The sequence below is a fragment of the Hordeum vulgare genome, chromosome 4H, assembly GCF_904849725.1.
Source record: "Hordeum vulgare subsp. vulgare chromosome 4H, MorexV3_pseudomolecules_assembly, whole genome shotgun sequence".
NCBI classification, from domain to species: domain Eukaryota; kingdom Viridiplantae; phylum Streptophyta; class Magnoliopsida; order Poales; family Poaceae; genus Hordeum; species Hordeum vulgare.
The window spans coordinates 64,256,705-64,270,265 of record NC_058521.1 but is presented as its reverse complement, the minus strand read 5'-3'; the positions used below and the strand labels follow the sequence as shown (position 1 = coordinate 64,270,265).

Genomic DNA, 13,561 nt, shown 5'->3' with positions numbered 1-13,561 from the left:
TACTTTTTCCATCCCAAAATAAGTGACTCAAAAATGACTCAACTTTGCATTAAAGTTAGTGCAAAGTTGAGTCATTTTTGAATCACTTATTTTGGGACGGAGAGAGTACGAAGTTTAAGACACATATTTTGAAACGGAGAGAGTATGTTTTCTTTCCGTCAAACTGTTGGTGTATTGTCATGTGCATCCTAGCTATGCAAACTGTACAGGATGCTACTACATTTTGAGTTAATAAAAACACCCTTTATCAGGAGAAAAATGTAATTCACCCAACAAACAAAACAATTAACCATGACATGAAATTCAGTCAGAGAACTATCACCAAAGACGAAGGAATTTCAAGATGAACTGCTCCTTCCACTAAGCATCACTTACGTGCAACTTCTGGCGCCAACTCTAGTACTATTGGTGAATAAAACGAAAGTCTGAAAAAACGGGACAATGAGCTCCTATTGTATGGGCCCTGTACAGTAATGGTAATTTACAATGCACATTGCCATCGTCTAGTTCGATGCTATATTGGGATGTCACAGAATCGCTCAAACACAACCCTTGCTGCTGCCCCAGGTGACTCCCAGCTTCCATGCGTCCTTAATTTACACTTGTTCACTTCATGTATGGCTCGGTCCTCCCCTAAACCCCTGCCCAAGCTAAGCAAATCTACTGCCTGTACAGCACCGCCAGCTCGGGTTCCAAATTCCAATACGCTTAACAGCTTCACCAGTAGCAAACCTCCTAGTGTGAAGCCCTAACTAGCTAACTGCCGATGACTATACACTTTCTCAACCATCTCCATATGGTGTGAAATAATACACGAGCACAATGCACGCACCGCTTGGGTTCCACGGGAGACTCCGGCATGCAAGATGCAAAACACGTTGCTCCATTACCTGGTTCCACTCATGCCAATCATGGTGGGAATAGCAGCAGGCTAGATCAGCCCCAAACTGATCTGTTTGTTCCAAAGATTTGCTCTGAGGATATGAGCAAATTGGTTTCTGAACGAGACAAGTGCTAAGCGCCCCTGGAGTACATCATAAAATCCCATTCAATACTCTCTGGTAGTAATCATACTGCCGAGTACGCCAGGCATCCATGCTGCTACTGATCAATGAGAGCACCAGTGATACACATTGCTGCAACCATCATAAGATCATAGTAAGAACCCTCCGGACATGAAAAAAAAATGAAAAACAATTGGCTAACCTCTTCAGTGAGACTCAAGTGGAACCTCTTCCTCAAGTTCAGAATAGTGCGATTACCACCTTTAAAGCATGGGAAACCAGAATCCTGATAAAAGGATACACATGTAAAATGATTTCTGTCATGATGGTGTTCCTTATTCCCTTGCTAATCAAGAAACAGAATACAATTTAATAATTTAGGTAACTACTACACCAGAAGTTACAAGATTCAAGTTTGAATGCAACAGAAAGCATAGTGACTTCATGGCATAGTTTAAAAAACCGAACCAGCAATCAAAACCAGTGAGCCTGGCGGTTCAGGTTTTTACTGGTCCGACCGTCGGTTCGTTCGGTTCGACATTGGTTCAGTAGGTACAAATTTGTAACAGAATAAAGGTCAAGTAGGGGATTTCTTTCATGTGTACAACATTAAATCATAGCCCAGTTGGTCAATGAGCCAGGTATAGCCGCTTCGGCCCATAGCAAGGGGTGCAGGTTCGAATCCTAACACTTGCAAATATATTTTCCTACAGTCATACTTTCCCTGGTTCAACCAGTCCGGTTTTATCAGCCGGTTTTCTAAAAAAACGGGCGGCTTGACCGGTCTTCACCGGTCTGATTGCAAAACGGTCCGCATAGCTTAAAAAGCGGCCTAGTCCGCCGGTTACGATTTTTCCCGGTCCGACCGGCCGTCCCATCCGTTTTTTTTAACTGTGCTTCATGTTCATGGTAATCAGCACATGCCAAAAAGTATAACAAGGCGGCAGAAAGAGAGGAAATAAGATAAGTAAAACTTCAAAACTAGATGAAGACTTGAGATAATGTGGGTAAATTTGGTTAATATAAAAGGGCATATGAAGAGGGATGTGCTACAACAATTCACAAAATTAATGTACATAAAAATGTTGGTAAATACTATGAGCCAAGCATGCATAAACCTGAGTACACAGATGAGTGCCTTCTGACAGGCAACAGTCATTTATTATATCAAGTCATCTAGATAAACATCTGTAAGATTAGATAGGTGCCATTACCTGCAACATTTCCACAAGAAGTATAACACGCTCTGCATGCTTCCGACAAGTAAGAAACCCTTGAATGCATAGCACCTGAAGAATTCAGACAAACGTAGATAAACAAGCCAATATAAATTGGGGAAGTCCCAGTAGGAAGGGAAAGTAACATACTATCAGTTATTTACCTTGAAATAGTCGAAGAACTCGCTGGGAGTTCCCTCAGCATCAGAATCCATCACCTGGCATTGTTCCCACGATAAAATTAACGAGATTTAAACTCCATCAAAACATAATTCAACATTTATATCTAGGATATAGGAAAGTTATAAAGTTACAAGCTTCTATCATACTTCAAGGAGCTCCCTCGTCAGCTTAAATGGTGCACTCTCAAAATTTACCCCTCCAGGAGAGTTGGAAAGCATGAAACCAAAATCAATATGAATAATATGTCCCTCCTCGTCTATCAACAGATTCCCATTATGACGATCCTTGACCTGCAAATTCATAAAAGTCCCAACACTTAGCACTCCATGTTGTGTCACAAAAGAGAATTAAGAGGGGTTACGATCTGAGATTAATTTATTCCAACGTAATGAAGGCAAAGCAGTCCATTTTTTACGAGGTAAGGCAAGCAGTCATATCCACGGAAAAACAAAAACAGCAGCAAAGTGTCTATCATTTCAGAGAATTTAAAAGAGAGCCATGCAGTGTCATTCAAAGTATCAGATGCTTGTTGCAACACTTCAGCTGAAACATTGTATTAATTAAATGGAAATGATTTATTTGCACTGAAACACTCCATATAAGTTAATATCCAGCAGATCGGATTCCTAACTGTTACCTTCCCTCAAAAACTTGAGAAGGTAGTGCATCAGTTGGCAGGCCCTCTCACATTATATACTTAATTAACAACAATACAGCAAGATTTGGCTGCCTCTGTTGCCCGATCAGACATTACAGAGAGCATCAGAGCATGGAGATTACATGTAAGAAAAAATAGATCTAATCCAGTAGGGCAACTATCCATGGGTAGCTAATTACACATTTACACAGCACAAACATAAGAGGATAGTGCTCGGGCTGAACCACTTGCTGACAGTACCAGCCAGGATCGGTTAGAAATTCATATCCCAGAAAAACCCAAACAGGCCATAATGTGATGACAAATTAACTTTAGCATTGTTAGTTAATAATTTAGTAATAATCAGAACAATTCCATAATTTGAGCAATCTTATGGAGTAATAATTAGTAATTTTTCAATTAATCTACTTCTTGATTACTAGTGGCATATGACGGCATTAGAAATTCAAAACAACGGAACTTGTCAAATAACATTTCTAATACTAAAATACACCCAGATTAGTAATGAAGTACTCCCTTCGATCCGTATTATTTGTCTTAGATTTGTCTAGATATGGATGTATCTAAGTACAGAATTTAGATACATCCGTATCTAGACAAATCCAAGACAAATAATATGGATCGGAGGGAGTAGTTGATTTAAATACCTGCAGTAGGTAGCTCAGAATTGAATATCCTGCCATGCTTTCCACAAAGTTCCTCTGCGAATAATAGAAAATATAAGATCTAGTTCAACTGGATTGACAATGGTATGAAATATGAGCTCTTTAAACTCTTACTGGGAATTTTTAAGTATGTTAGATATGCTTATGAACCCACTGATCTTAGACATATTGACTAATCATCATCAGATGTCATTAATTCGGTGCTACCATCCAAGTTTTGCATATATGACACTTCCAGCACCATGAAAAATTACTCTAGTATCAATGCAGACAATCCAAGTACTTATAATTGCGTTCAACTACCAAGTGAACAGTTTGTCATCTTTCATTCATAAAATTAAGCAAATTCATTGCCAAAACATGATTTTCTTAACAGAAACACCGAGAAATGCAATATTCAAATGTTCAACACGGAACATTTCATCTGCAGTGCTGATACGAACAAATCTCATGAAGTGGACTGGATACAAGTCGACAAATGATGTGACACATCACGCACCACAAGTCCACAAGGGATGTGAAATGTCACTACTCAAACTGCTCAATTAATTCAGGTGGGCACTGCGCCGCTGCCCTCCATTGTTTGTCTCAACAAAAACCCTTTTCAACTAAAAAATCAGATGCGTTTTGACGAGGAATAAATGATGAGATATTGCCTACAGTTGCACTCAGAGGATAAAAACTGAGTATGTGGATCTATTTGATGTGTTGTGTAAGATATTCCAGCATTTCACCTGTGCAAGTTTGAAATTTGGAGAATTCTCTTCATACTTGGCTACATAGTAGTCACGGAGACTTAATATATTGGGAAACCTACTCTTGATGGAATGAATTGATGCCTGCAATAACAAAAACAATGGTCAACCTAAGATCTTTCAGTGCGAAAAGAAATTGAGAGAAGTGATCTGGAAGGAAAGATAGCTACCGTATCAGGAATAGTCTCAATTAGGGCTGCATATGCAGACGTGACGATAACTTCATAAGGCCGTAACCAGAGTGGCAAGCCAGCTTCTTGGTATATATCTGGGGATAAAAAGATTTTTCAGGACACTAGTGAGTTGAACACGCCCTAAATGAAACTAACACAAACTTTAGGCAAATTAATTAGTATAGTCCTTTGAGAATCCAGAGCATAAGAAATGCTTTAGACAGCAACATGAGAAAAGTAATTGCTAATACACCACGAGATGTTCCCATTATTCCAAAATCCAAAAGCACTAATGATAAGACCCCTGGGGTGTCAATCACTTGCAAGCCATAGTACTATTTTTATGTGCGAGAATGTTTGCATGCCAGTTTGAGTACAAATAAAATCAATGTGTATCATGTGATTCCTTAAATATGCTTTTATATATGTTAGGAAAGCAACTTGTCTATATTGAATGCCCAAGGGGCATATATATATTACACATGACTTGAGGTGCAAGGAAAGTAAAGATAGACTAATAAGGACTCCTAGACTAATACTAATAGACTAATAAGGACTCCTAGACTAATACTAATACTTCCTAACACCCCCCCTCAAATGCAAAGCGTATGCAATAGCATTGCATTTGAAGAAGTGTAATACTAAAACACAATGATAATCCAAATCCACGTCTTGAGAGTGTCGTCGTAGCATGAAGAGTCTTCAAAACTTGAGAAAGGCTGGCAGACTAAGGTACGGTGGACTCGCATGACGTGAGAAAACACAAAATATCAACGGATTTGGTGGACGCAGCGGAAAACAAGGAAGCTAAAAGCTAGGAAGCATACACGACACAAAGATGCAAAATCCATCGTGTATGCAGAAGACATTGTACTGTTTTATTATTATTATTGTTGTTGAAATCAAAATAGGAACGGAGCAGAAGCTAGCACGCCGCCATAATCAGGCCCAGCTAGAACCGCACAGCACAGAACCAGCTAGCGGCAGTAGACAGAGGCACGGAGCAACACGCGAGCAGCAGCAGGACGCAAGCACTGGGCAGAGGTAGCAGCACACAAACATGCTGGAAGAAGGCAGCCTTGTGCACGAGCGTGGCAGTCGGGGAGGTAGGGGAAGAAGCGGGTGAGGAAGGTGACCAGGCCGTCCAGCGACCGGCGCTCCAGGTCCCTCAGTTTTTCCTCGGGGACGTAGACGAGGTCCGATTCCGATTCCGCGCGCCCGTAGGAGACGAGCGTGTTGGCGAGGATGTTGGAGACCGGATCGACCAAGCCCAAGCAGAAACCCCCGCCGCAGAGGAAGCGCGCCGCCATGCCGGGCCTCGCCCTGAGATTCAGCCGCTCCAGCGCCTTGCGGTATGAGTCGCGGATCTTGTCCAGTAGCCGCGATCTATGCTCAGCCTGCTCCCGGCGCGAAGACAGCCCACAATCATAAACCGAGTCGTAGATCCGGAGATCTGGGGGGCAGTTGGGCAACAGCGCCATCGCCGGCGTCTCCTCCGCCTCCAGCCAGACGGAGATTCGATCGGGTTGTGCGAGGACCTGGAGGCTGGGGCAGAGGCAGACGTGACAGGCAGCCGTGACGCACAACGGCGCGTCGTAGGTAGCAGCTGATGGAATCGATCCAAGAATAGATCGACGAAGACGAAGACCGTAAAAAAAAAAAAGAGGCGAGTTGCGGCGCCGAAGGTGACCTAAACCTAGGTTCTAATACCATGTTAGGAAAGCAACTTGTCTATATTGAATGCCCAAGGGGCATATATATATTACACATGACTTGAGGTGCAAGGAAAGTAAAGATAGACTAATAAGGACTCCTAGACTAATACTAATAGACTAATAAGGACTCCTAGACTAATACTAATACTTCCTAACAATATATACTCCCTTCCAGTGGACGTTACATATCATAATATTGATTCAAATTAGCATAGTACTTCAGCAAAGAGAATATTTACATGCTTCAAGCCTGGGGTATATGGTAGTGAAAAACGAAATGAAGCGGAATGTAAGCACAAAAAACAATACAGCAGACAATCTTCAGCAAAAATGGAAGACCTCCACAATCAAGATAAAATTGATTACCATCATGGTAACATCAGAGTTGTTTTATACATTACCATAAAAGTGTGCGACAAGCTGTACGGCTAAGTGCTCCTGTCGGCAATCATCCCCACTTTTGACAATTATCTGCAATTGATAGAAGTGCATCAGAAGCACGGCAATAACTGAAATATCAGAGTAAGATATCCTTAAAGGCAAAGGCCGTTAAATCTCAAGCATGACAACAATCATCCGCAGACTGCAAACAGTACTCATAGACTACTCATAGTTGTCTCATTAGTTGCTTTAGTTTAGGGAACAAACATTTCCCCGGCCAATTTTTACCATACAAATCAGTTTATCCAACCATCTACTTAGTTCATGAAATATATTTTTTAATATCTTCAACTATAAATGTCAATGCATCAGATAGGCAGAAGAGTGCATCCCATATTATGAACCTTGATGTTATAAATAATACGTGTATGATTATTTTATGATTTAACTATATGTTCAGAAAAGTCAATGTTGGGGAACATAATAGTATGAAAAGTAACAGTTAATCCCTCCGATCCAAAATAAGCGTCGCAGTTTTGAACTAGGATTAGTTAAACCATAGTTCAAAACTGCAACGCTTATGGATCAGAGGGAATACTTAATTCTTTCCTAATCCTTTTTAGATGAAGCTAATGGAGAGCCAGAAAATTATGCTGAAAACAAAAAAGAAGTGATGTCGGCCTCGTCATCGAAAGCAGCTTCCAATTGCTTGGAAATTCTCAGCTACGTGGGGGACTTTGATGGTGAGCAAAAAGAATTGGTCAAGAAAATGGTAAACTTCCGCATGATCAATGGTAAAAGAATGAGAGTTTGTGCTATTGTTTATTGTCCATGCTCAACCATAGGAATAAGGAAAATTAACCTTCAGAGAAATAACATTAAAAAAATGCCTAAATATAAATAATTTAAAATGCTCATAAAGCTTATATTCGATAATATTGCAACATGAAAAAACTAATAGCAGAACAATTTTTCCATGTGGACTTACAGAACGCAAATCCCAGCCAGGTAATTTTCCATGAACTGAAGAACGGCGTATTCTCTCTTTCTTGACAGTCCAAAGTTCACCAGCCAAAGCATCAGTCGGTTTAGGATCTCCGTCATCAGGTGCCTATTGCAAAATTGAGTTACTAGCTTAAGGAAGATGTTCAAAAGAGAGGTAACTGAGGGCACAATATCAGTGAATCACCTTAGGATCCAAATTTTGAGTGCTTTGACCAACTCCTTTCAGTGGAAGACCAGGTGGGGCTTCTCCTTTTAATGCTGCAGCCTAGTCAAGGAAACCAATTCAACAAACAGTAGCACAAAAAGTCCAGTAACTGTCAAATTGATGTTATATAGGCATAATCACCTTGTATTACACATCAAGTCTATAGTTCCTACTTTTTCAATTATCTAAATGCTAGCCTCAAAACCAATCATTCACAGGAAGAATGTTGAGGAAAACTGAAAATCTTACAAATAAAAGCGCCTAGGTAGACAGAATACAAAAGATATTTAGCAATGGCACAGAAACTAAAAACCAATTTCATGTGAGTCGCACCTTGACTTCCTCCATTGCAATAGTGCTTGGAACACGGCGATGGTCCTTCTTCCGTGTCGGCTCATTGTCATCTACATCTTCCATGTTAACTCCTGGAACCGCAGAAAGCGTGACCTTTACCCACTCAATAGGCTGATCAACAACAGCTTGGGAATCTTCTGATAGATTATGTGACTCCATCGTAGGTTGCCGTATCCTACGCCCCGATTCAGACATTGCGATGCTTCTAGAACGGCCAATTTTCTCAATAGAGAAACTAACATTTACAAATTTCACTTTGGCCTCCCATAGTTGAGCCATGGCTTGGTCAATAACCTGAGAGGTAGAGTTCAGCATTCTGTCTGTTTCATAATTTTGTGGTTCATGTCGACTCCACAAAGGATATGCCCACGGAGGTGGCTTTGGCAGCTGAACATCTCCATTAGCCAACGGTATCCCGCCTTTGGATAGTTTGTTCACATCTGAGGGCCCTTTGGAGTGACTAGAAAGGCAAAACAACTTATGTTACCAATTGAAGCTCCAAAAACTAATTAAGTGACAAACATCATTAATTTGCTTAGTATCGAACATTCTTTTGGCACAACCTCAACTGTGTGATCTTTTAGATTGATACATAGAGACTGAGCACTCTTATGCCTGGAACTCAAGCTACATACCTTGGTGTTTCTGCTTTCAAAACTTCAACACATATAAGATAAGGAGCTTTCTCCCTGGAGTTTAGAAGAACAGACTCATCTTCAGGTATATGAACCACTCGATATATGCCCCTTCCCATTGGAAAGCATACGCCTGTGAGTAGAAAGACAAAGGGGGAAAAAAGAGCCTGAGAGAACATCTAGCTGCTGCTTTCCAATATCAATAGCTTTGTTTTCCTTTACTTAAAAAATTCCACTGATGTTGTGATGTAAAGGAGCAAAGAAAAGGCAGATCCAAACCACAAGACACACTTTTTCGCTACATATCTTGATGTACTATTTTGCTGCCTATACTTCCATTTGAGCAGGCTCAACAGCGTTAGCAAACACAGGCAACAGTACAACACATACAATGGTGATGATGACTCATGCCAGAATTCAAAAGAACGAGTGAACCCAATAAAATATGCACATGATTTATTGAAGTGTTTATCCTTCATTGTCCTTCCAAAACTATTAACATTGGACAACACAGCTACAGAAACACAACTGCAGAAAATATTTATGCACAAAGAAAGGTGACCATAATTAAAACTGCAGCCAAAGAAAAAAAAACAGTAAGGCACATACCATCTGTGATATGTCAAGTACTTTCCCACTTAAGATCAAAATGTAAATGTAGGAAAAAGGGGTGAGGCACCAAAACTTTCATGTTGAGAATATCAGCATAGATCATATGTGAATGTGATATGTCAAGTAGCATCCAACTGAAGATTAAAATAGTCTTAAAAGGAATGAAGCACCAATTGTGATGTTCAAAATGTTAGGGCAGAAAATAAGAAAAATATAGTAACCTAGGAGACAGAGATAGTAAAGTGCGTAATATCTCAAATAGGATAGAGAAATCACCTCCATTTTTCTCGCTGGAAGCAATATGTGAATTGATCTCTGTAAGAGACTGACACAAAAAGAACCACCAGAGGAGAAATTAGAATGCAAATAAAGAAAATGAATGTAGCTGTTATAAGTTGTAACATGATACATAAAAAGTATGACTGAAGGGGCATAAAGCAAATAATTAGTATGTGGCACTGGCAACCTAATGCAATGACTTACCTCTCGCAAGGCAATCTTGCGATCTTCCACAGGAAATATGTCTACGAGACCATAAGATGTATCACATAATGATTGAACAAGCTCCAATGAAGCATAGTAAGAGCCTTTCCGAAGTTCTGCTAGTATATTATTTGGTAAAGGTGGTTTTCCACTTTGTTTCTCGCTGTTTCCTGCAGAATCAGGGTGTTTCTGAAACACATATACTGCAGTTAGTGAAGCAAGCATGCTGTAAAAGGGAATTAATATTAAAAATCCAAAATATGTACAAATAGCATGATCAGAGTATGACAGCATTAACAGATTAACGCAGCAAACAGAAACACCTCAAAACAACTTTGTTTATATCACAGCAGCTATGGATGGAGAATATTGTAATAAATCAAAGAAATTCACAACCAAGCTCCACCATACTGAACATAAGAGTTGCAAATCAAACTACTAATGTTACATGTAGAATATTTGTGGCAACTAGCAACACAATGTCACCTCACACCAAGAAGTAATAAGCATATCTGTGTGCAGTCAGAAGCAGTAATTACTCAATAAGATGATGCAAAATATGAAACACTGAAAACCAAAGAAAGGAATATTAAGAGTAGATGTCTTGCCTCTTTCAATAACTTTGAGCCAAAAATCTCAGAATCTTCTCTATCACGGAATAAACGCTTAAAAAAGCTCTCTGATCCTGGGCTACCCTCAGAAATACCGTTAGGCTGACTACCTTCTATATGCCCACTCTTAGCGTCCTCTGGGTGCACTCGAAACAACCTGCGGAATGACAAGAACTCTGAATTTTCCTCCTCCTCAATACCACTGGTGCTCTTACCATCATCATCATTTTTATCAAGCCCTTCGATTCTCCTGTCTTCATGTTTGTCCTTGAATAGTTTCCTGAAGAAATTTTCCTTATCACCTTCCTCACATTTCTCATCCTCGTTCCTGTCATGGGCAGCTCCTTTCTTTTCTTCATTCTTATCCTTGAAAATTCTGCGAAAGAAATTATCGTCATCTATGCTCTTATTGCCTTTGCCATCGTCCTCCTTTTTGCTAGGAGTGATCCCTTCCTTTTTCTCATCATTTTTCTCCTTGAAAAGTTGCCGGAAAAAACCGTCCTTCTTGTCCTCTTCGGTGTTCACACCGGCCTTTTCTCTATCATCATTTTGCTTATGACTGCTTCCATCTTTCCTCTCTTCATTCTTATCTTTGAAAATCTTGCGGAAGAACCCTTCCCTATCATCATCCTCCAAACTCTTACCTACTCTTTCCTCATCCCCTTGCCGTCCATGCATGATTTCTCTCCTCTCCTCATTCTTATCCTTGAATATCCTGCGAAAAAAGCCTTCCTTCTCATCATCGTCGCCCGGTTTGTCCTCCTTGTCACGGAAGAGTCTCTTCAACAAACCGTCCGAGCTAGGTGTGAGCTCCATGTCCTCCTCCTTGCTGTCCCTAAGCAACCTACGGAAGAGACCATCTTTATCCCCTTCTTCCTCATCATTCTCTTTCTCCTTGCTATCCTTAAGCAACCTTTTAAAAAAACCTTCCTTGTCTCCATCATCCTCCTCCTTATCCTTGCTGTCTCTAAGCAACCTCTTAAAGAACCCATCCTTATCCTGCTCCTCGTCCTTCTCCATAGACCGCTTAAAGAAGGCCTTTGGCCCGATGCTCAATCGCCTAAGCAGCTTGTTGTCCTCCGAAGATGGTGTTACTGGCTGCTTCCCTTTGCTGACTCCAGCGTCCTCAGCAGCAGCCACATTGGTGCCGCTTGGAGGGGGGCTCAATCCAAGAGAGGGCGACGAGGCAAGGGACATCAGTCGCTGCTTCGACGAGCGTATCCTGCTGAGCATGGGATTGCCACGTGGGCTGGCAATAGGGGATAGCGGCGCAGGTCGGACTAGCGGTGGCCACTCGCCCTGCACGGTGGCTGCAGCCTGGCACTGCTCCTGCACCTTATCGATCCCATCCAGATCCTCGGTCTCCTCTAGCTCAAGTTCAGCAGCGAGGATCCAATGCACCTTGAGCGCGATGCGCAGGGACTTGGCACAGGTGTCGATGACGAAGCGATCGAGGGAGGGGCTGGGCTTGTGCACGAGCATGTAACAGACCTGGAAGAGGTAGGCTTCGAGGCCCGAGAGCGGGAGCGTGTACATCCGGTTGCAGAGGTAGTCGCGCACGCCGGCGTGGTCGTGCTTGTAGAGGTAGCTGACGGCGATCCACTCGCAGAAGAAAGCCGAGTCGAAGAAGCGGACGAGCCAGCCGCTGCTCCCCACAGGGGGCGCCGCATCTCCGCCGGAGGCCGTGATCTCTCGCGGCGACTCCTCAGGCCCGAAGCTGAGGCCCCGCAGCCCGAGAAGCCGCACCATGGCTGCGGGCTTCTCCTTGTCCCACCGAAACCAACCGTCACTGGAGCCCTCCTCCAGTGACCACCATCGCTCGCAGCACACGGGGCAGCTCGATCCAGAACCGCGGCCGCTCCCCCAAATCTCAATCCAGAGCTGGCTTTGGGGCTGTACCCAATCCAAACCCTAGCCCCCCGAACGGACGGCGAGATCGCGCACGCAGCTCGGTGCGAGGGCCTGCAAACCCTAGCTAGCTGCCTAGTAGCTCCGGAATCGAGCCGCGCGCCGAGGGATCTTGGAATTGGGGAGGGAATTGGGAGCGGGGAAGCGTGGCGAGGGATCTTGGAATTGGGGAGGACTCGGGGGTGGGGGGGTGGGGGTTGGGGTTGATTCGATTTGAAATGTCGCAGCGTTTTCGTCGCTGTTTCTGAGGACTCTGGTTTGAATTTTATTTTTTCTTTTTATTAATTTCTTTCGGTTTTCTTCTCCGGCGTGGTGTCCGTGGTGGCGACGGCGTGGAATGTGAAGCGGAGAGCCCGGAGCAGGTGGGGGCGGCGATGGCCGCGAGCGAATCCTCTGCGCTGCTGCCACTTTGTTGCACAGCCTGTGCCGTTCTCTCCGCCAGGGCTAGTGCCGTTCTCTCCGCGATGCCTACGAGCGTCTTAGGATGCCATTTTGTTTAACTTGCAATCATCTGTCTTTTCATATAAAAGAAAAAAAATCGGTAACGGACCGAAAACCGATAGAAGAATGACTTACACACCGACCCCGAGGCCGTGCATATAACGAGCCGCCAACTCCGTCGCCCGAGCAATCGAAATCAACACCCTACAACCATTTTCGGAGCCGCAGCTCCGACTTACAACCAATAAGAACACACGCCGACCCCCAAGGTCGCGCTCCGGGCGAGCCGTCCGCTTCGTCACCCGAGCAACTTGCAGTCATTTGTGACCGGTTCATTTGACACGTGCATTATAACTTAATCAAATCAAATTGACTTTTTTCTAAAACAACATCATATATTAACTGCTTTATATTAAATTATTACTTACCAAAACATCAATTTATTATTAACTCAATCAAATCGGCTCTTTCCTGAAACAACGTCATACATTAATTTCTCCAAATCAAATCATTACTTATAAAAACATCAACCTACTATTAACTCAATCAAATCATC

General features: G+C 42.5%; 1 protein-coding gene across 1 annotated transcript; it reads right to left on the bottom strand.

Annotated features, from left to right (window-relative positions):
* Positions 1-336: 336 nt before the first annotated feature.
* On the bottom strand, positions 337-12,757 carry LOC123447889 (phosphatidylinositol 4-kinase beta 1-like). Its single transcript, XM_045124604.1, has 16 exons — positions 10,654-12,757; positions 10,046-10,234; positions 9,839-9,887; positions 8,951-9,083; positions 8,295-8,775; positions 7,941-8,021; positions 7,740-7,862; positions 6,772-6,841; positions 4,653-4,750; positions 4,462-4,566; positions 3,710-3,763; positions 2,551-2,694; positions 2,386-2,439; positions 2,219-2,293; positions 1,207-1,290; positions 337-1,136 (listed from the first exon to the last, which is right to left on the bottom strand). The coding sequence occupies exons 1-16, from the start codon at positions 12,403-12,405 to the stop codon at positions 1,035-1,037; spliced, it is 3,594 nt and encodes a 1,197-aa protein (XP_044980539.1). The 5' UTR covers positions 12,406-12,757; the 3' UTR covers positions 337-1,034.
* Between the last annotated feature and the right edge of the window lie 804 nt (positions 12,758-13,561).